The 24,179-nt window shown below is 39.2% G+C and overlaps 1 protein-coding gene across 1 annotated transcript in view; it reads left to right on the top strand.

The window, feature by feature from the left end:
* shisa6b (shisa family member 6b) overlaps window positions 1-24,179 on the top strand; it is an 80,458-nt gene that overhangs the window by 13,678 nt on the left and 42,601 nt on the right. Inside the window, exon 3 of the mRNA XM_085361181.1 lies at window positions 262-363. Within this exon, the coding sequence (XP_085217307.1) occupies window positions 262-363 (102 nt within the window). The remainder of the gene's footprint in view (window positions 1-261; window positions 364-24,179) is intronic.

Raw genomic sequence — 24,179 nt, forward strand, 5'->3', positions numbered from 1 at the left:
ATGATTAAAAATGCCACTTGTAGTGCTTTAAGCGGTCAGTGAGACTGGGAAAATGCTGCGTAAATGCAAGTACACATCTTGGACAGCACGCCCTCAGTATCTCAGACACAAGTTACCTACTGGTTACACAAAATTTAAACGTTCATATTCAGGATTCAGAACACTAACACTGTGCATTCAGGTCTCCCCAACTGCTGTGTTATAATGTTTCTGTGTTGTGGCTCTACATGCTTGCCTCTGTGTGTCTCTGTATGTGATCAGGTCTCCACTACGGAAAAGAGAGCGTCAGAAGCAGTGGAGGCGCTGACCTTCACAACTTTATCTCTTCTGGTTTTGTGACACTGGGACGAGGCCATCAGAAAGGTAAAGTAGTTTTTCTGTCCTCGTTTCCTTCTCTTTTTCTTACTTAGAAGTTTAAATTCTTTTTGTGCAAACACCACACTTTATACCTGCTGAATGCTTAAAGTCCTGCTCACTGTTCCACTCACATCACCGATGATCAACTACGAGACACTGGACAGAGGTAAAATATTTCCAGATTCAATTTCCCTATCCAGTCCCCATGAATACATTTTGCAATCAAATACAAGCAAGCATAAACATAGCTCCGGTGATGGGCGACATGGGGTGGAGAAGGTGACTTTGTGTATGCATTCTCAACCCACATGCACCTATTAGTAGGGCGGGGGTAGAGTTTTCCCATGGGTAACACACTGATTAGTATGCAGCCACATTGACTAAGCTCTTGTGGTTTATTCCCATCCATTTTAGCTCCAACAAATCAGACTCAGTGTGTGCCTGTGTGTGTTGGTGGCTGTGTGTGTGTTGGTGCAACCTTGCAGTGGTTGCAAGATGACATCCTTTACCTGACCCTGCTTTCAAATGTTTAATTGAATGCTTGTACCGTTTCATGGTAAATGACTGCCTTTGTAAAAAATCGACTCGATTTAAATATAATTTGCTTCCTCTGTGGTGTACTTTGATGTATTTCCACGCTTCCTCTTTGCTATCAAAACCTGCTGATTTCCTGCTCATCATCATAATTACGGCAGCTGATGACCTGCCGTTGCTTTAATAAATACCAGTTCAGATTTATGTGTTGCTCGGTAGACATGTATTTGTGTGTGCGTGATTGTTTGTGTGTATGTGTAACTGTATATGTGTGGCTTTTCTACCAGCAGGAACGGATTCTCTTTCAACAAACATCATGACTTTGTTTCCAAGTGCACAAGACTGCAGGAGCCTGCAAGTTTTCCTCCCACTCTTACTTCTAATGAGGAACCATCGCATTTATGTTTACATGAAATTAGCCGTTTTCCTCTTTGCTCTCTGCTTCATTTGTTTTCATCCCCAGAGGGGGTTTGTTTCACAATGGCATTCATGTGCAGCTAGAAATAATAAAAAAAATAATAAAAAACCCTTCTGATATGCTCTGTAGCCCCTCCACCCCCCACCCAGCGCTTCTCTACCAGAGATGAGTAATGAAGTTTTGTGAATCCTGATTCTTTTAAGCAGATTTTCCTCCCTGTACAAATATCACAATATCACTCCCGCATCCCTGCACTTGTCATAACAGCAGCAAGGGGGATGGTTTAGCATTCAGCATCTGTGCAGTTAAAGCCGTGTTTTCTTGCAAACTGTAGCCTTTGATTCCTCCACAGCACAAACAAATAAAATGTGACAGACTGAGAATTTGGAATCTTAGAAAGACGTTCTGATGCTTAAATTTCTCACAAACAAATATGTGAAGCTTTTTGCAGAGCCCCAGTTCTTTTTAACAGTATTCTTCTTTCCAACATCTCTGTTTGGCCATGCTCGTGCCCAGAGGCAGGTATTACTGTGGAGTGAATCCTGAAATCATTGAAATGGTGGTGTGAAGTTTGGTTCAGATGTTGTTACTGCTCTGTATTATCTTTAGCAATGTACACTTCAGGACAGCAGAGGCAAACAAACCGTTTAATTAGGGATCCCACACTCTTTCATGGTGTTTTAACAAGTCCTCTACAAATCCACTAAAGCAGAATGGATTCAGCTGCTTCTTAGTTTTCTCCTTGACGGGCAAAAGAAACTAAATTTCTTCTACCTACTTTACATCAAAGTCGGAGTTTCTGACAACATGTGTTAATATTTCCAGCCCAGTGATTTACAATTGTCAGAAAGTCACTTTCTCCCTCTCTTTAACCAGCTTTGGATTTATCCAAAATCTGTGGATGGATTCTAAAATGTCCAAACAGTAAACATGTGGGCTGATGTGAGCCACGTTAAAGTTAACATCAAGTAAACAGCTGAAGTTAAATCATATCGACCTTCATTACGTTTTTTTTGGAAGAGGTTTGCACAGCTTTGTTTGCTCTAGGCCAAGAGTAACAAAGCTGGAAAAATGAGAGAATGCAAATACATATTCACAGGTCAGTCAGTGGAAAAAGTCTGTTTGCCACATGAATTTGAAACAGATGTTGTCTTCTTCTGTTATATATGGGTTTTTTTGCCAGGTTGACAACGAAGTTTAGAAGTCATGATGTAGTCCTCTGGCTCGGATTAGCATAGCATCTGTTATAGCACTTAATTACACAGGCAGAAGGTATGTTTGGTTGGTAATTAGATGGCAAGTTGTGTGTGTTTGTGTGTATAGGTGTGTGTGCTGTTGTAATGCAGTCCTTGGGGAGGACAGGTGAAGTCAGGACTGGGTTTCTGGGCGTCAGAGCAGCTGGATGTTTCACATCTGTGTAGCATGATACAAAACAACTATGTGTCAAATGAGATCAGCTCTGAGCATGAAAAAGGGGGAGCTTACATTTATACTCAGAGAGTATAAATCACCCTTTTGAGTACGATTGAGATTCTACTTCAGATAGGAATCACCCACATTTCTGAAAGTGCTTTTAGCAAGCTTTACATAGAGATCAGGAACTTGAGTGGTCATATTTGACAACCTGGATTAGGGGGTGGTCATGTTTGTGCTTGGGTTGGCAACAGAAGACCTCTGGTTAAGGTTAGAAAAGATGTTGAAATGGACTAAGTGGTAAAATTGGCAATTACATGCAAACTATTTGTCACAAAAAGGTTCAATTAACTGCAGTAAATTTGTGAAAATCTCAATACACATACACAGAAATCACTCACAACTTGTGAACAATTACTGCAGGATAGTCATTTAACTTTAAAATGGCAGAAAGTCAAAAACTTTGGCTTTATATCAAAATATGGCTAGAATACAACCAGTTAGCAACCACTTGACTTGAGCCACCTTTGTTAAAGAGTTGTATATCAAATGAGTTGAGCTCATTGGGACAGAATGCCTTGGGGAGGACAGGTGAGGTCAGGGCTGGGTTATCATCAATGTACGATTATGGAAACAGGTTCCCTACCACCAAGCAATGTGAACACTCACCATGAAAGTGGATGAAAGTCAACGGTTGAGAATGTTCATGCACAACCTTTGACTGACTAGTGAGTAGTTGTGGTGACAAACTGCAACTAAGAATAAATTTTAAGATGTGTTTTTATCTAGATTTGATTTTACAACCTTGTGTCTCTATTGTTTTACATATTATTACGTTTCATTTTGTTAAAACACCAGAAAATGTAAAATACTAGCAAAATCCACATGAGTGTCTGGAGAAGGCACCTCTTCACAATTTTTCTAACCTAATCCTTAAAAGGAAATGTAAATTAAAACTTTGGTTCATTCCTTTCTGTTAATAATAATCTGCTATCAATCTCTGGCTCTCTTCCGCAGCGCGTCTTTGTCCTGCCTTCCTGCTCTCACCCCAAACCAGTCATGACAGATGGCCACCCATCCTTGAGCCTGGTTCTGCTACAAGTTGCTTCCTGTTAAAAGGGAGTTCTTCCTTCCCACTGTCGCCAAAGCACTTGCTCATAGGTGTTATATAGTTATCTTAACCTTACAATATAAAGCACCTTAAGACAACTGCCATTGTGATTTGACACCATATCATTAAAAATGAATTGAATTGAACTGAATAAACCAAATGTTCCTGTATGGTGCAATTAAACCCCTGTAGAAGCAGACACTATTTTAAAAGACCTTTAATCACACCTACAACAGTGAACATAAAGAGATATGACGCTTCTGTTTTGGGGAAGGTTTTTAGTTCTCCACACACATCTGTTGTTTTCTTCATCCCAGTGGAGTCACCAAGTCAGTTTTCTGCATCATTTTACATTTAAACAATACTGAGCCACCCCCTCATTTCTTTAGAAATCATTGTTTGGGGTTGCATATTATCCAGTGGTGCTGGGAACCTTGTCAAAATAGCTGGGACTGGTATTTTTTACATGATCCTTTAGGACAAGAAGCAATGAAACACCACGAAAACACATTGAGTATCCGGCAGCAAATGTCTCTGAAGGACAATCGGGCTCTCCCAAGCCCAAGCTTCTCGTTGAGAAGAGAAGGGTGTCAATTTCATTACCAGACCACCTGATCAAATCCATAATTCTTTAGGTTTTATTGACTTTCAAGTTCATTAGAATTGTACAAATACTATTTTCATTTAAATCCTCAACTCAACTCAACTTCGACAAACTCAGATGTCTGTCGAAGGTTAAACCTTGATTTGGAGACTGTTATCCATGCTTTTATAACCTCACGCTTGGATTATTGCAACTCCCTTTCAATAGGGGTTGGACTGGGCACTCTGACACGCCTGCAACTAGTGCAGAATGCTGCGGTTTTTATCTGGTAGAAGGAAATTTGAGCACATTACTCCGGTTCTGGCCTCCCTGCACTGGCTTCCAATTGAATTTAGGATTAATTTTAAAGTTCTTTTATTGGTTTTTAAATCCTTAAATGGTCTAGCACCTGCATATTTGTCTGATTTGCTGAAGCCCTATGTCCCCACTCGTTTGCTCCGGTCAGCTGAGCAGCTGTTGCTCTCAGTCCCCAAATCACGGCTGAAACTTAGAGGAGAAGGAGCGCTCTCTATCATGGCTCCAAAGCTTTGGAATAATCTTCCTCTTCACATTAGGCAATCGACATCAGTGCTGGTTTTTAAATCCAGATTGAAAACACATTTTTATTCACTGGCTTTTGACTCAGTGGTTAAATGACTTGTATTTACTTATATTTTATTGTTTTTGCTATGTTTATTATTTTATCGTATTTATTATTCTTATTGTATCTCTTATATTTCTATTGTTCAGCACTTTGGTCAGCCTTGTGTGTTTTTAAAGTGCTATATAAATAAACTATGATGATGATGATAAATCCATCCATTCTCTTCTGCTTATCCTCTTCGGGGTCATGGGGTAGCTGGAGCTTATTCCAGCTTTGAGATTCAGGCTACACCCTGGACAGGTCCCCAGTATGTTGCAGGGCTAACACATAGAGACAGACAACACTCACATTCATACCTTTGGACAATTTAGAGTTACCAATTATCCTAACCCACTAAATGCATGTCTTTGGACTGTGGGAGGAAGCAGAGTACAAAGAGAACCCACAAAAACACAGGGCAGAACATGCAAACTCCATGGGGTGGAGCTCAGGCGGTAGAGCAGGTCATCTACTGATCGGAAGGTTGATGGTTCGATTCCTGGCTTCCCCTAGTCTGCATGCCAAATATCCTTGGGCAAGATATTAACCCCAAATTGCTCTCCGATGCATCCATCGGAGTGTGAATGTCACTTAGAAAGCACTTAGAACAATGTGCTTGTGCGAATGCACAAGTTGTGTAAAGCGCTTTGAGTGCTCAGAAGAGTAGAAAAGCGCTAATATAAGAACCAGACTATTTACCACACAGAAATTGAACTCCAAATCTTCTTGCTATAAGGCAACAGTGCTAACCACCATGCCACTGTGCTGCCCTAATGCTGAATTACTGCACATAATTCCAATACATGCTTCCAGTATGTATTAACTCCAATAATACATACTCATGTGGCCATGACAACGTTACACATTTTGGACTTTTTCTTCTGACACACAAAAAAGTTATTTTTCGTGTAAAAAAAAATAGGATGGACCATATCACGACATTTGTAGTTACCAGGACTGAACTAAACAGAACTAAAATTAAAAGTCAATGAAAAGAATAACTAGAAAAAAAACCTGGACCTGTAAATACATCAATAAATGCATAGAACAGTATTAGTGTTTGGTTTTAGTGTCTGGCAATGCAGTCAAATTTGTCAACACACACACACACACACACACACACACACACACACACACACACACACACACACACACACACACACACAGATATATATACATGCAATAGTTTGGCTGAAAAATAAAATTCAAAGAAAATTAATTAATTGAATTTATAAAAAATATTTGATAGCAATTACAGACCTCGACCTTTTAATGTTGGAGCTTGGCTGGATAAATTTATCAGCAGGTGTGCCATGGATAATGCATATTTTGATTCAATTCACATATGTCACAGCATCTTTATACTGTAGTCTACTTCACACCATCTTAGAGCCCATTCACATCTCCACTGATAGAAAAAAAGAGCTGCATTATTTTGTCCCAGCAGTCAAACCACCAGCAGATGCAAGCTTTTTGTGTAAAAATATTTCATTTCTTTCAATTTCACAACTCCATTCAAAGCCTTGTGGTGGTGTATGGAGCCAGGTCTACTGTGAGGGTGGGTGGCCATCTGTTCCCTGCATGAATTCCCTTTGCTCAATGCCTCAAGTTGATAAATGACAAAAACATTAGGCTTATGTGTCTTTCTTGCAAAAATATCATTTAGTAAAGCATTTTTATTATCTTTTTGTTGTTACTTGGTTGTCAATTTTTTATCCCTTCATTTAGCATGCACAGCTGCTTACCTTGCTTCTGTCCCCTCAGCCATCTGTCCAGATCGATGCACTGCCTGACACATTCTTTTGCACTTGTGTTTTTTCTTGTCCTCTTGTCCAAAATTAAGGAGGCAGGGAGGTTGAGGCTTCTGTCAAACTGAGCCAAACCAATAAAGATTCTCAAAGATCTGTTGTGTGTGTGTGCGTGTGTGTGTGCTGCTGTCAGATAGAACCGCACTGTTACCTCTGCCTTGGGTGTAAAAACTGCAGAACTCAGTTTGAAGCGTCAGAGTCACCAGTAATTGTATAAAAGTTCTTTGGAAGCATAATCTTAGAAGAAGGATAAGACCAAGGCGGTGCTTCTTCTCGTTTGCTGGCAGCGCTACACCACATCACCACTCGTAGCTTTCACAGACTGACTTCAGTGCCATTGCAAACTTATATTAATTGCTTTTGTCATGAGAGAACTGCAGTGTACTTTTCTATTCACTCACTGTCACTGAATCAAATTCAGCACTGTAAATCACTGTCACATTGTTAGCACATATTTCCTCTGTGCGCGAGTGTGGTTAAAGAGAAAAGCTCAAAATCCACGCCACTGATGTAGTTAGATTACACTTCTAACACCTTGATTGATTAGAATTTTCTGCCTCAGACAGGAGATTGGATTGACAGCTAGCATGCAAATTTAATGGTGTATTAAAAATGCAGCTTGCCAGCTGTTGTTGCAGGCAACAACTCGAATGTGTCCATTTTAATTATTTTTCCATATGTCACTCTTGTTGATATGAAATACGGCCAAGTCACGGCATCCGGAGAAGTGATTACTTCAGACAAAGCCTCCATCCTTGACTTAGCGTGTCATACTTCATTACCTTGCTAAGCCCAACTTTTAATTCTGCCCTGTGGAGGAAGGCAAATTGGTTTTCATGGCAGGCAATTAGTGTTTTTACTGTATGAATACAATGTGTTTTGAATGCTGCATGTGATAATGCAGCAGCAGAATTAGATGGGGAAGTTAACTTTTTATTTACAACGCAATTTCAATATATTAACAAGTCCAGGCATCACTAATTGGCATTCAACTCGAGTTGTACTATACAACGGCATCGTGCCGAGGGACTGTAGGGACTATCAAGGGAAAGGACTAGCAGAGCAAACACCAGTCATTTGTTTCTCCTGTTATGTACTAACAGCTGTTTGCCTCTGATGTGTTCTTTTTTTTTGTTTACCTTTTTGTGAAGAACTTGATGGCAGGGTATGACAAGCCCCTCCCTGCATTTCAGCACTCCCCTCTGATTGTGACACAGTCATCTCTTGTTCCTCTGAATGAATCAGATGCAACACAAAAACAAAAACAAAACAAGCCTACAGGCATCATCATTTCCAGTCTGTGTAATCACCACTCCAGGCTGATAAGACCGAAGATGAAAACATCCACCCGTGAAAGCGTTTGCTGTTGTTTAAAGTGTGCAAGGGAAAACAAATCCAGAGATAAACTGATTCACATGGTGGCCACGGATCGTCAGGCTAGACATGGAAGATGAGATACAACACTTAGTGTTCTTAGTTACTCAGTTCAGTCTTCAGCCCTCCTTCAGACGACGTCACGACAGCTTGCGGATTCCGCAAAGTCCCTAATCCTTTTTATTTAAATATTTAACTGTAATGTGTTTGATTATTTTCATGACAAGACAGTACAGCAGACAAGAAGTGGCCTAGGGCAGAGTATGGGTTGCCTGTTCAACCACAGCCAGAGGAACCCCTAATCCTGGATGAGGTCACTAAATAAGCACTTTTGCCCTCTTTAGACTAATCTACATCAATGTGAGTGGATCTAGGAGGTTGCCAAACTAACACTGGTGCTGTAAGGTTATATAATGCAGAATTTCTTCTTAACAGTATTATAATGACCTTATATAAAAAAGAGATTACATAACAAAGGTGGCTAGTGGGATTCAAACAATGTAACAGAATGAGCGAGCAATCGAAATGCTAACCACCCTGCAGCTTCTACCGACTTCTAATTAGCCTTGTGAAACATCTGGACTGTAAGGTGAACTTACACGGTGAAAGGCGTTCCCTGCTGGTCGCATGTCGTAGCCAGAGTACAGACGGGAACCAGACGCAGTTTATACCTCTTTATTATTACTCTCCTGGGAAAAAAAAAACACTTTTTGAAAGTTGGAAATGTTTTTCACAATGGAAGCAGAGTAAACACTGTCAGTTTTTTTTGGCTCCATTTCTGCAATTTTGTTAAAAACAAACGCACAAAGAGAATTGAAAGCTGAGCTACTACTGGGAAGCTGGAGTGGAGCGTGGGAGAAGCAAGACAGGACAGCTACAGCAGACAGTGCAGAACTTGAAAACTGATGATAAACAGTTTTCTGTGGCAGTAGTATCTTTACACAATGAAGATCAGGGGCTACACAGCAAGTCAAAGATGGCTTTCTGGCTGATAAGGTGTAATGTGCATTGATTGCCTAAATGTGGCTGTTTGAGTTGGGTTTTATGGTTACATCTGACACTCAACAACATGGATTATAAATTGAGAACTCCCCAATTTCACGCATGTAACCAGCACCTTAATGGCCTGCTCTGTCGTGTGAATTTTTTTCACTGTTTAATAGCTTACACTGGAAGTTGTAACATGCTGTATAATGAGCAATTAGCTTAAGTAACTCCACAAAGACTCCCACAGGCCATTTGTGTATCAGCAGTATTGGAGTATTTTCTCTTTCTTCTTTTTTTTTACCTTTTACCTTTTTCTTTCATTTATTCACGTATATTGTAATTTATTATTTATCTTAGTAAGAAGTCATTTGTATAACAACCTGACCTGACCACCAGAACTATTTATTGTAGGTCAATTATTCATCAAAACAATCTCAGTGAACACATGTTTGAAAAATTGTTCTGATTTTATGTTTGTTGTTTTGTCTAGTGAGGGAGAGACTCAGTATGACTGAAAAAACTGACTAAATTTCCTTGAAAAGCTGTGAGTGTTTACTGCAAGGTCCTTTCACTGATCAAAAACCCTTCAAATCGTGTTAAAGAATAAAATAAACACCACTTACGTTACAGTCTCACACAATTACACTAGTAAGTGAGATGCTACTGCAAAAAAAAAAACTGGTCTGAACTCCAAATCTCAACAACTATAGGCCTATTTCCATTTACCGTTCAACCAATTCATTGTGAGCTGCTAAATGCTCAACTATGTTATCCAGATAGCCTGTAATTGTGTCTGTCAAGTATTGTATACTGACTTTTGAGAGCTTTATCTGAGAAATCAGCTGCCTGCTGTGACAGAAAATGGCAGTATGCCAAGCGTAAGAGTGAAACAAAACAGTAAAGACGTACTGTAAACTGACAAGAGAGTCTGCTGATAATTTTCTGTAGATTCATCACAATAAGTGACATTTTTCACTTTGTCATTTGACAAACTGAAGAAATCTTTATGATATCTTCAAATATGACTTCAAAATTTGAATAAGTAATGGAGTTAGGTAGGAAGAATAACTATAAACTGTTCGTAGTTCCTGTTGTCATTGTTTGAATAGCTTTCATGAGAATTACATTGGCTTGTTTTCGAAAAAACAAGACAGTTTTAGTGTTGTGTTTCTTCACATCTTTAAAATAGCAGCTTAAGCGAAATATATAAGGTCTCTTGTGTTGCTTACATCTCTGATGATTAGCTGTTTAAAGTGCAAGATGCTAAAGAAGACAAGCTTCTGTAGGCCTTCACAGCTATTAAAAAAATCATTTTATAGTATATGATGTGGCATCTAAACATGGTCTTATAAGGAATACATGCATTATTTCTAGATTTAAGAAGTGTTCTTCGTGGTTCTGCTGGTTACTTTCCCTACAGCGACTTTTCCTTCCGTTTGTTATTATCAGTTCAGGTTAAAACACGTTGGAACCAGGTCCCACTTCAGGGAGCAATCTCTACCTCCCAAATCAGTCTTAGGTGGAAATCCATCCTGGCTCTGTGGCAGATTTTTTGATTGACAGCACTACAAAGTATCCTGCACATTCAAAATGATGGTCAGGTTCTGGGGAGGTGGCATGGATGACCTGCTGGCTAAGCAAATCACGGAATAACCATTAAAGAAGTGTTAATAAGGTCCTGTGGAGGGCAAGGCTGGGGCTGTGGTGCTCATTAGCAGGTTCCTTTCAGATACATTACAGAGTGATTGGACTTGTCCCATCTCTTAAAGTTCTTCCACTGAATATGTAGGGGAGCCCAGGAGGAGAAGGATAGAGGTGAACAACTGTGTCTGTAAAAGAAAATGAAAAAAAGTGACTTGCTATGCATTTCACCATATTTTGGGCCAGTTTATAGTCTGTTAGAATTAGTTCTGACAGTTCTGTGTTTGGCAGAAATCAGTGTTTGTATTTGTTCCAAACGGAGCGTAGATGGAAGTTTAAATATTTGGATAACTGTGAACAAATTCATACAGTCCAGTCTTGCACTTAACTGACATCAAATTGCATGGTCATTGTAACATTAAAAGTGCTGCTGAATAAGTTAAATTATCTTTCTCAACACTCCCAACCACACCATGAAGAGATGATCAGTTTTGCTGAGGTACACGGCTACAGTGATCAACCACAACATTAATATCACATCCTTTGTATTTTGAGGATCCCCGTGGCTCCATACCCATTGAAGGATTGTCAGTCAATCTCTGTGATGTCCTGTGGTGTCACTAGCAATGAATCCTGTCTCTCGCTCCTTTGTTCTTTGAACTGTCTATGAGTAGTTTTGCTGGGTTTATTTGGATGCATTTTTCTACTCTGGGAGTGTACAGCCATTGGGGAATGTTATCTCCACGGCAGCTTGTGTCTCTACTGCAACAATTTTTGCCAGGATCAAAGGTTTCCCAGTAGAACATTGCAAATGTAGGATGACAATCAATGTTAGTTGTTAGTTGTTGGCTTCAGTAGACCTTTTGATAAAGGTTGTATAGTTGGATCAGGTGGTCTGTTGTCACCCCTACATTATGTCGCAACAGCATAAACAAGGTATGGTGGTGGGACGCTTCACAAGACGCAGTACCTCATGAGGTACTACAGATGAAGCACTGAGCACTTCTCTTTTACTCGCTTCTTTTTCACTTCCCATGTGTTTCTAAGTCACTATTACACATCATTACTTTTGTCTACTCTGCCCTGTAGTCTGTGTTATTTCTTCATCTGCCTTTTTTCTGTCTTTTCTTCTTCTTTGTCGTCATCTCAACCAGTCATTGCACATGGCTGACCTTTTTTTAAATAAGGTGTTTTCCTTTAAAAAAAGGTCTCCTTCCTCATCATTATCAACTTCTTGTTCATCTGTGATTGTCAGATGTTTCTAATATTGAACGCTCACAATATAAAGTGGCTTGCAGCTCTGAACTGACACTATAAATTGAATTGAATTGAGTGGTTATTATTTGACATTTGTATTGTTGTGTCCTGAAGATCTCTATAGTTTCTCCTCAGCTGCAGAGATTTAATGGCAGCTTCTCTTTCCCACAATTAACTCATGAATTTATACAACACTGAAGTAATCCTCACTGTCCTTTAGCTGAGGACTGATTTAGCAACTGTCTCTGGTTTTTGAAATTTTAACACATGTGACAAACACCTTGTAGCATTTTCCAAAATACCAGCAGAGAACAAATATGTCGAGGTCAGTGAATGACAAGCCACCCTACAATTCCTGACAAGACTCTTGGGTATCCCGAGGAACAATAGCACTTCTAGATACACTGCAGTCAATTACAGTGATGTGAGATGTGGGGGCAGACAGAGGAAATGACAGTTGGGAGACAGCTCTCTTATCATTGTCCTTCTGTTGTGGTCACTTTGAAACAAGTGGAGCTATTTATCTGGCAGTGAGGTATGCTGGAGGGGAAGAGAAAGAACGCTTTTATCTCTGAAAAGACAGGAGAGGGGAATATGCAAGAATTGTAGCGCAGACAGAATATCTGAGTATTAACCGAGGGAGCAAGCTAAAAAAGTACTTTGAGAGGAGCTGTTTGGCAGGTAACTGGCAGGAGAAGTGATAGAGAATACTTGCAGGCAGGTAGCTGGAGGACAATGGACTGACAAGGCTGCGGTGATGTTTGCCCGAGCACAGTGTACTTTAAATGTGGAGCATCAATCAAGATGCTGCCCACTGCACAGCACGGCAACTTTTATCGCCACTCATTAAAGTAAGTGCAGATATTTTATGCATCAGTTAAAATGCAAGGACATTTTCATGCTAATTTCCCTCTTTTAGATTTGTTATTCATCATCTTTGATCAACATGGTCCTGCACACAAATAAAGCAGAGGGTGTGCTGCCTGATGAGTCTGGATGCATCACATCTGCAAATTGCTTCTGCTGCTTCAGTTTATTTAGCAAACTCAGGACTTTTATTTATGTTTAATGAAACCGTGTGATATATTAAATCCCGCTTCAGTTGTTCAGAACCAAATTGAGTGCAGCATTAATTTCTTTTTGCAGGGGAGCATTTATCATCTTTAAAAGTGGAGAACAAACAGAGTATGGGATTCAAGTTCTGTTCTTGTTCCAGTTCTGTCTCTGGGAGCGGTTCCATCATCAGAAGAACATTTAGCAACTCTAAATCCAACCTTTGCCTCCTGCCTAACCACCTTTGCCCCCCTCTCTGATAGGATATGCTAAAAATGCGGTGGCCTTCTCTGAAATGAAATAAACTTGTGAACTTTGGCCCAAATTTCTCACCCCGTGGACCATTTTGCCTCCCTTGTGAATCTGTAATCAGCGGCCGGTTTGTGTTTTGGGTCTGGTCCCGGTCTTTGAATTTCAAGTTTCTCTACACTGGGCGCTTTTTGTTCTTCTATTTCACAGCAGAAACAATGGTTTTTAATTGATTTTTTATGAATGAACGTGAGCAGTGAACACCCTCTCTCATTAGAGACATGGGTGCAGATCTGAGAGCTGTTAATCCACTGTTCAAAGGACAGTTATGGGCTTTTGAATCTAACAGCCTTTGTATAGCAACACTTCCTATTTAGGATGCCTTTAAGTCTGGACTTTATTTATTAACTTACACAGCGGCAGTTGTGTTAATGCTTGTTGTCTCTAAATACCTTTAAACTGTTTATCTGCTGTTGCTCTTTTTACACCAGCTGAAGATTCAAAATACCAAACATAAGAGCAGCTAAGCTGGAACAGGAGCAACAATGGCACTGGCTCAAGCTGTTTATCGTATTGAAAACCATATCACTGTGCACAGTCATGTCCTTTAAAGAGTTGCACTGAGTGAGAAAACAGCAGTTATAAATAGTGATGCTAAGGGCATTTTAAGGATACTTTCTCAAGTATTTTAGATAAACCTGGTAAAAGACTGATCTTGCCTCCTCTGTGCTGACCTCGAGCAGCTTTATATCCCACCTCCTTACAAGGCAATCTCTTGCGCTCATCTGTAATCTATTATTCATAACGAAGAGGCAGAGTAGAGACTGGGAGAAGCAGATAACTTGGTCACTTCTTTCTCCATCCACCGCCCCTCAACCCCTCATTACTATTATCCAGAAGCTATTGTGAGGGGAAAACAAATGGAACGACTGCCTTTTGTTGTATAGGAGAGGGGAAAATTTGTATTCTGTGCAGAATTTGAATGTAGATTCAGAGCACACAGGCTATGGCTGCCAGTTGCATTGTGCAAATAATAATGCACGGGAGGGATCAAATTAAAATTTATCAGCTCTGAGATGGTATCCTTCTCCAAATCTATTTCTTGCAGATGAAAAATTGAAAATGCAAAAGTGAACACGTTTTGAGTTTGCTGCTAATTTGCTCTGTTATTCCAAGAGAACTCCAAAGACAAGTTTGTGGCTAGTCTGTTGGGACATATATAGTCCAATGGTCATATATATATATATCATAAATGTTACATAATGGACCCCGGCCTTAAGTCACTAGAATAATATTTGCCATGAGTGGACTAGCTTGTTTTTGTTTCCCTCATTAACAATGACATTTTCATTTATATAGCACATTTCATTCACTATAAAAACCTGCGCAGGTTTGCAGTGCCTTAAGGCAGTGAAAACAGCAAAACAGAACCAAAAAACAAACAACAAAACAAAATTAAAAAACAAACAAACACCTCTTAAGCTCAGGCCTGTCTGAATATAAGGGTTTTGAGTCTGTTTTTGAGTATACGTACAGATGTAATTGACCCCAAATCAGCAAGACAGCTTGTTCCAAAGACCAGGACAACAGTAACTGAGAGCAGCCTGAGACCTGATTCTAGGAACAATTAAAAGATCTAGAATCAGATCTTTTAAATCCATATAAATTTTAGATCTAGAGGAAAAAATGAAAAGGTCTGAGAGGTCTGACTGGGTTGTAGAAATGGGGGAGTCAAACTATTGTATTGTATCTTTATTTGTTTCTTTATTTGTTTCAGACATATAAAACAAAAAACATATATATTTTCATTTACAGATACGAATATATATGTAGATATACACACACACACACACGTATGTGTTCAGATAAACAAAAAATATATAATGAAATAAAACACCAAAGGCTATAAAGCCAATGAAGAGCCCCTTAAATACTGGGGTAAGGAATCTGCTGCATTTTCAATGAGCTGAAGTCATCCCACTGATGATTTGGGGCATCCTGCAGTAATCTAACTTGAGATTTTCTAACCTCAGATATATTTGTTATGTGATAAAAAGGAGCTGTGGAGCTCAAAGCTGAGATCACTGTAAAAAACGAATAACTGATGAATAAATATGAAAAAAAGGTAAAAAGGTGATCATTTCAGGATGGTCACATTAAATACAAAAACAAACATACTAATGTTTTCACATTGACACACTCAAACACACAAACAAACAGTGGTCCCACTCTTGGTGTAAAAGCTGATAAATGACTCCTGTTGTTGAGATAATCAGTAATGATTATCAATTTGCAGAGGGCGATTGTTTACTGAGCGCCTTCACAATTTGCTAATAGTCACAGATGATAAACCACTACGACACAGTCACCTTATTGTTCCCAGTGAATTCGGACAGAGGGATAATACATTTCCTGATCTGGGCTCAACCACACTTTTATACGTAATTGTTTTATTATCTCTGCAATATATTTAACAACAAACCAAGTCTCTCTGTCTCTGCATAAAGTAGGCGGTGTTTTCCTGGGCATCTATTTCACACTGTTGTACACGCAAGCTGGAGGGACGAGAGATCAACACCCTGTCAGGCTCGGTATTAGGCTGCAATCTGAAAAAAAATCACAAGATGTGAGAGACTTGACATGCTGAGAGGTACTCTGTTGGAGTGAAAAAGCTACTCCACGAGTTGTTGGTTGAAGAGAGAACGTGCAGCAAAGTCTACATGTCTTAGCTGTCACTGACTCCATTCCCCCGCTGCACATTACAACATGGTACTCTCAGCTATCTCCGACCAGACCTGCAAATTGCCTCTACCTTGTTGCCGTTCCTGGTTCTGTGAACTTATCACATGGTGGGCGAATGAATTATCACAGATAGAGGCAATATCTATCAATTTGTCAGTACAGACTGTGGGGTAATAGACACGGAGGCTGAGATATTATAATTGAAAGGCCCCTTCAGTAGCGATACATAATGAAGTTTCCCTGTGGGCTGTTAAGGGTTGGGGAAGGCAGAGTTTCAGATGGTGGAAGGTGTTTTCACATATATCGAGTCATCCTGTTAACCCCCCACTGGGTGAGGCATGGAGGGAATATGATATGGGTGTGAAAACACAGGAGGGGGAGTCACTCACACGGCTTCATTATGAATCACTTGGAACAGGTCTGTGCATGACGCAAACATGGTATTATCTGAAAGTGCTATTAACTGACAAATTCAGTGAGACATTAGGGAGACAAATCAGCAGCTTTCCATGACACAGCCAATGTACTACACATCATGTATGTGACTGCTAAACATTTTGCAAAATGATTGCAGTTGTCGTTTGTTGATGTTTAAAATCTAGCTGAACCCATGAGGCCTAACTCATCACTGGTGTCGATCCCAATCCTAACAGTACCAGTTTTAAATCGTTTTTTCACATCTCATTCAGGGAACAGAGACAATCATTCGAGCATTCATTTAGCACACATCTTTTCACAGTTTTCCAACATAAGCTTGTTTTCCCTTTCTCCAAAGTATAGGATTAGGGTTAGAATACCACTCTACATTAGGTCATTGGTGACGCATCTAGGGTCCATTAAAGCCATATACTTAAAACTAAACTGGATTTAAAGTATAACTGAGAAAACAAAATAATAAGGCAGCTCACCCCTTCAGCTTCACCTCCTACTTACACGTGATAAGTAACCTAGTTACAAAGCTCAACAGTCCTCGGGAAAACATGCACAAGAATCACAGAGGGTTTGGAGGCCAAGGTCGGGTTTGTTGCTGCTGTCAGTTGCTGCCTGGGGACAACTGCTGGAGAGGTTTTTTCAAAATAGCCACTTGATCAGGAAGCCAATCAGCAGCTGCCAGCTCTCCAATCAGGAACGACCTGCAGAGACTCTTAAAGACACAGAGCATAGAACAAAAAAACAGCCACTGGGATTCAAATTATGGCAAGGGCCATAACACGGATTTTTGTCCATCCAGCAATCCATAGGGTGAGAGGCGGGGTGCAACTAAACTGTTCTCTCAGGTCTTGGCATTCATGGAACAGGGTTAGGATTATCACCTATGTTGACTGTATTCATTTTGGAATTACAGTTCTTCTTTTTATGATTTGGGTTATGGTATGTAAAACGTGCTGGACATTAACCACACCGCAGTTTCAATGTTCTGTAATGATTTCACTGATATATGCTTTAAATAATTTGTTTCCAAATACTGAACGAATTTTAACCCCGTGCACCTTTGAGCTACATCTACCCAGGTCAGGTTGTTACAAAAATCAGTTTCATGGCACATTTGGTGATAACACTGCCCTCTACTTGTTCAGTTCAAATGGCTCTAGCATAGGGCTTCATTTCCATTGTAAAATATTTGGGACAGTTCAGTGTTTTTGAATAGGGCCAACAACCCAGTGCGTATACTCGTGTTCACACTTATTCACACTATAATTTCTAATGTTGATTTGTGAACTGAGAAAGAAAAAAGATTTTCAAACCTCACTTTTGCTTAATGATGGCAACAGTGATTATGTATGTACTGTATTTAAATGATTTCAAATTCACTTCATTTGTATGTAAATTAAGTGTATTCAGTGACATTAAACACTGCGTTAGATCTCATCAGTGGCACTTTGAGGAGAAAATATTAAGTAAAGGGTAACAAGAAATGGAACAAAATTGATTTTTTTTTAAGTTTACAAATGCTGCTTCGGGTACCTAAAACATTTATTTCATTTTTGAGTGTTAAAAATCTGTTGGTATCTTATGATTGTCAAATGGTTTACAGAAAGGAGTCAAAACCATTAGTTTCCATTAATTTTCAGACACAATATCCATATAGCTGAACCTTGCCTCCAGTTATGAAACCAGTCTATTATTAGTAGTATTATTACTTTCACATTCCTTAATTACGACAATGAAAACCAGTGGATTAAATAGTCACTGAACTCACATTAAATGTTTATGCTGTCAAAATTTGGCAAACTATAAACCAAGACAAAAAAGACGAATTGCTGAACAGGATAAAAATCCGTACATTTGAACTGTGCAGCGTACATTTAAAAATTGTCTGTCAAAAATATGTGTGTGATTCATATTTTAACTACATTTACTTTAAAATATTTTCTTATTAATAAAGTCTGTACTATGTCAGGGTAAAAGTCACAATTTAATATTTGTTCAAAAACCCTACACACGGATATGAACCATTCACAGCTACAGGGGATAAAAGAAAAACAGACCTACTTCTATATGTACATTTATTTAAATGCCAACTTTACATATTTACACATTAGAAAATAAAATATCACTCAAGAGTTAAGATATGAAAATAAGGACATTCATTCTAAGGGAGTTCTGCGGTTATCTTTTACTCAACATGACATAAGAAAAAATCACACCATGAGCAACCAGCAGCGCGGGACACTTTTATTACTAGCCAGTATATAAGGCTTATTCTGTATCTATTCAGTCAATCAACTTTCCATTGTTTTGCCATCTACTAAAAAAAATCCAAAAGGAACTGAGAGTAAATCCTTCTCTCTGGATCCAAGCTGGATTCTCTGCCATTATTGCTACACGGCCTACACTGAGTCTGCATTGGCCCTAACCAGTATTTTATTTTATTTGAACAATAATAACTTAATAAAATAAAAACAATAAAATCAATAATCAATCGATCTTAATTTGGCAAATATAGGTTATTAGCCTACTGCCACTTCTTCTTTATTCTTTTTTCAAATAGAAATGATAAACTATTTGGAGTTTGTATGTTCGACTTGAGCCTGTATGGGTTTTCTCTGGCTCCCGGGTTTTTCTCCCATAGTTTAAAGATATGCTTATTAGGTCAACTGGTGATTCTTAGCTGGCCATAAATAATGTTATTAAGAAAACAAATATCAAAGCTGGCTTCTTTTCCTCACACTTGTTGCAATCAGCTGATTTCAGCTTATGTGCACGAAATAATAAAATAGTACAATAGTCTATAACTTTTAAAATAGTGTCGATATAAGCATGACTTTTTGTTGTTGTTATTGCAGAAAGGACATGTTTATTATGGCAAAGTTGTCTCCATGTTGTTACTTATATTATGTCTAATTACGGCAGGCTAATTGACTCACTACAGACAAGTCCAAAGCAGCAAGATTTATATCTGTGACACACAGTTCATCCAATTTTACGACACAATGTTCAATCTCAGAGATAAAAGACTGTTTGGAAAAGATGCTAGAAAAGAAATATTATTTAAAGTGGGCAATATGGTGACTGATAGAAATTCAGTGTAAAAATTATGGATGGCTACGTTCTGATGGTTAATATAAAATTTGTAATCTTCCATCTGATATTTAACAAAAGGCTAACTATAGCCTGTTGGTGGTGTTCATTACTTTTCTATGCCCATCCCCAAACGTGAATCACATGTCACTGCCTATACTATATGCACATAGTAATTGGTGCACCCTTGGAGCGCTTTCAAATCAGGCAAAATTAGCCGCATGCTGCCGCTTCTGACAGATATGAGCTTTTCAATCCTCTTCCCAACTGAGTGGAGGAGTTTTCTGTGTCTTAATTACCTCACATTTGGCACAGTGCACTGCAGAGCTGGCTGTCGGGAGATAGGGACTCAACTGAGACACTCAGACAGCGGTTGGTGACAGAAGCCAGGGGAGGACGCAGGAGAGAAAAAGCTCCCAGCTAGCATGCTTTGGATGACAGAAGCAGTGTTGGAGGGGGCCATAGATCCCCACGGAGGGGCAGAAGAAAGAGAAAGAGCCAGCTCAAGGGAGAATCCCCCTCAGGCACATATGGCAGAATTGAAACATCCATATGCTGGCATAAAACAGAAGAGTGTCGATACTTTCGCTCTCTCCTTCTGTCTGCCTTTGGAGATACGGTATACTGGCTGGTCTTTTTTATTTTGCACACAACTCAGAATCCCCAGAGGAATGCTGACTGTGGTAAAGGAAAGACCGATGTTTCAAAAATCCATACTGGGAATACAACATCATGGCTAGTCCATGGATGAAGCTATAAAATAGAGGCTGCCACAAGAACAACAGGGTTTACAGAACATTATATGAAACAACCAATAAAAGTCATTTTTCTCTAAGACATTATGTGTGTGCCATAAACTACTATTGCTGAGCAAAAAAGAAAGTAAAAGTTGCACCTTTTACAACATGTTGGCTGCAGTGTTGAGGCACAACTTTACTTAGAAGGCAAACCTTCTCCATTTCCACTTTGCCTCAGAGAGTAGCTGGATAGTGTGCGTAGACCAGTCTGCCACTTCCATTGGAAAATGCACTTTTTCCCCTAGCAACAGGATATTGGCAGGGTTGCTGACTGGTTTGTAGGCCAGCATGACTGGGATTTACATGACTGCCATCAACATCCGGCAAAACAAATTTTTCCCTCATGACTGGTGGTTGTCAAAGGTTGTGACCCTGAATCTAGGACTGTTTGATTAGGACCGTATTCACTTGATACATTGTTACTATAACTGCCACATAATCCACGATGGCAAGCAAGCTAATGTCATATTGTTAGTAGCCATGTGTCTGCAAAACCTAAATATAGACTGGTGATAAATAAAAAAAACAAACGAATCCATCATGGTTTCTTGGTCACCATCTTCACGCTTCAGTCTGACCGCGAAACCACTTACTCGCTGGATTAAGTCATAAGCCAGCGAGCATACCACCACCATTTGCCATTGTAAAACATTTTAAGAGCAAGACTTACTAAATTGAGGTCAAGTGAGAAAGCCATTTTCCCATAGACTTCTATAGGACCATCTTTTTGCAACCACAGCTATCACCATCTGGTAGCCTTTAGAATTCAAGTTTAAATCACTCTGGATAAGCTTCATTTTTCCAACCCTCATGTTACATCCATGTTTTATTATATCGTTATTTCTACAGACAATATTTAACGAGTATTAAAAAAGAAACAAAGTGTTAGGCTGTAGATATATACAGGATTTAATCTAACCAATAATGACTCATTCAATTGTCAAATAAAATAAAATAATATTAAGTACTGCTGGGATATCACAGAGGTCCAATCACTTAAAGACACTTCAATCTTATTTCTGTATTTACAGCTGAATCATCTAATGGAAATTCTCCTTTACACTTAATAACTCAAACTTGAAATAAAAGACTAGCGTGTATGTCTTATACCCAAGCAATTTCCTGTCAGTGTTTTCTCTGAGTCAGTTGATAATGGGAAAAACATAAAAGGACCCTGCAGAGAGAGTTGACTCCTGCAGCCAGAGGCAATGAACTGCAAAGGCTGACAGCGAAGCACCCGAGGTGTTAGTGTAAAAACTCTTCTTATATCCATGCCGCAGACACTCTGCTACCAAAGTATGTGTATGTTTGCCCACTCTTTTAATTATAAGAGTCAGATAATTGTAGGTAAAACAGGCCTAAACACAGCACAACATGACACTGACACCATGTCAGTGTCATGTCATGTCTATTTTTTAATGTTTTATGGACAACATATGGAAATTAGCCCTTGGCTATAATCTGGCATGTTTACATGTAATTTATTGTTTATGTTCATTAACATGCACTGTCCTAAATAAATAAAATAAAAAAATAAAATAAAAATTGCCGACATAAATAACTGTACCTGTGTTGGATATAAAGAAGCAATCGTGTCATTGCAGGGGCTGTTTTTGTTCCCCCAGTAATACACGGTGTGATTTAGAATGGACAGAAACTGTACACAGCGGGCTACAACACAACATCTCCAACCAGATCTGCCTCCAGTTCAATTGTGCTCCCTGTACTAAACTGTCTCTATTCCCTTGATGTGGCATTGATCGGCCTACTCGGAGCATTGTCTGATAGTCTGACCACCACCATCAATATTGCATCAAGTTCTTTCTAAACAGCTCAGAACTATTTTGCACTCCATCTAGGGAGAGGTAATAAACATGTCTGTCTTCATTCCCTGGCAAGAATCACATGCCGCCTCATCTCACCCAGTGGCTTTATTTTGTGCGAGGGAGAACTGAATAATTGGGATCCACTTCTTTTGTGGCGCAAGGTGAGCTTTGGAAAACAGGACTTGTTACATTATTAATCACTTCAAATATTAATTAGTTATTCTTTGTAATTAGTATGTGGTCCACAGTATCCACTGTGAAGATTAAATGTTTACAACAGAGTAAGTCAATATTTGCTCACTGGAAGTTAAAGCACTCAAACCTGTGGTAGCAGCAGAGGGAATTCAGGCATTCCAGTTCTGTCTTCTGAAAACGCAGCTGGACCAGATTTTGGCCCAGACTCCACCTGACTTCTCACTGGTTTTTTCCTCCATCTCTCTCCTGACCACTGTGGTCTATCTGGCAGATACAGCAATCTAGGGAAGCATGAAGATATTAAATTAAACCAGGAGGAATCAGCCATGCAGCTGCCACAATGCCCTGTGGGAGATATAGTAAAGAACAGTGTTTGAGAGGAGGACATCTACAGTACTGGTGACTCATTGACCCAAGTCCTCTAGCTAGCTCATTAGCCCTTCATTATAACAGGTTCTGCAGACTCTGGTGACAGTGTGCTGATGTTATGTACCTTGATTTTAATTATTGGCCTGGAGCCGCTCAGATGCACTCCTGTGCTACCAAATTGCATCTGATAGCAATCTGTGTGCAATTAGGGTCACTTAAAACATATTCATATTTAAACTGGTGGTTTTGGTCAAACGATTTGAGACAAGAGACCAACCAAGTGCAGAGCCTACTTCTGAGGATGTAGCAGCTCACTAATGATCTCATCTAATGCTATAAACCCAGAAGAGAGACGGAGGGAATGCCATTTTCCCCAGTTCACCTAGTAAAAATGATCTAATTTCATGCCTTTATTTAGCTTGATTTATTTAGCATTATAGTAGGTCTAAGGGATCTTTAAAAAAGAGTAAGTGATCTTTGATGCAACTCCCCCAATGAATAGGGCATCACTAAGGTTAAATTGATTATAACTGAAATTGACCATAATATTGGGTTAGAGAAGTAACAAAAATGCATTAGTTTGTACCGACAAAACGTAATTAGACAATTAATCACATGTACAATCATCCAAAAGGTACCATTATCAAATGTTTTTAAACAGCAAAAAACAATTTATTCTCATTTACTAAAGCTTTGTAAAATAAGTTGTAGGACACTGTACCGCCCAAAAAACTGCTTAAGTTCTTAATACCCACCTGGTTGTTGGGAACATGTTTAGAGTTATGGGAGGTTTTAGAATCCCCTAAATCTGACCTGTTGTATGTGAAGAGGTTAAAATGTTGAAACTTTCTTTTTATCATACTTATGATTAGATTATATAAAAAAAAGAGAAAATAAAACAATAAATGTTTTATGGCATCTGCAGCTCCAGTTCAATTTGAATGTTAGACCAGCATCACTATTAACCTACTAATTAACTTAGTAATATTCATAACTGGAGTGTTTATGTTTCAACAAACTTACAACAAAAAATTGTAATAACCTTTTTCTAATCGAACTGACATTTTTACACAATCACATGTTCACACGGACATTTATTCTGTTACATTTAAGAAATTCCTTCTCACGGTTACGGATACTTGAGGGTGCATGGGTGTTTGCCCAACCAGTCTACATGTGTTTTGTGGACTTGGAGAAGGCATTCGACCGTGTCCCTCGGGGTGTCCTGTGGGAGGTGTTGCGGGAGTATGGGGTGTCTGGCCCATTGCTACGGGCCATTCGATCCCTATACAACCGTTGC

Source organism: Diplotaxodon limnothrissa, linkage group LG8, assembly GCF_057381915.1.
Source record: "Diplotaxodon limnothrissa isolate DT_005_m linkage group LG8, D_limnothrissa_male_GT1.1, whole genome shotgun sequence".
In the NCBI taxonomy this organism is placed as follows: domain Eukaryota; kingdom Metazoa; phylum Chordata; class Actinopteri; order Cichliformes; family Cichlidae; genus Diplotaxodon; species Diplotaxodon limnothrissa.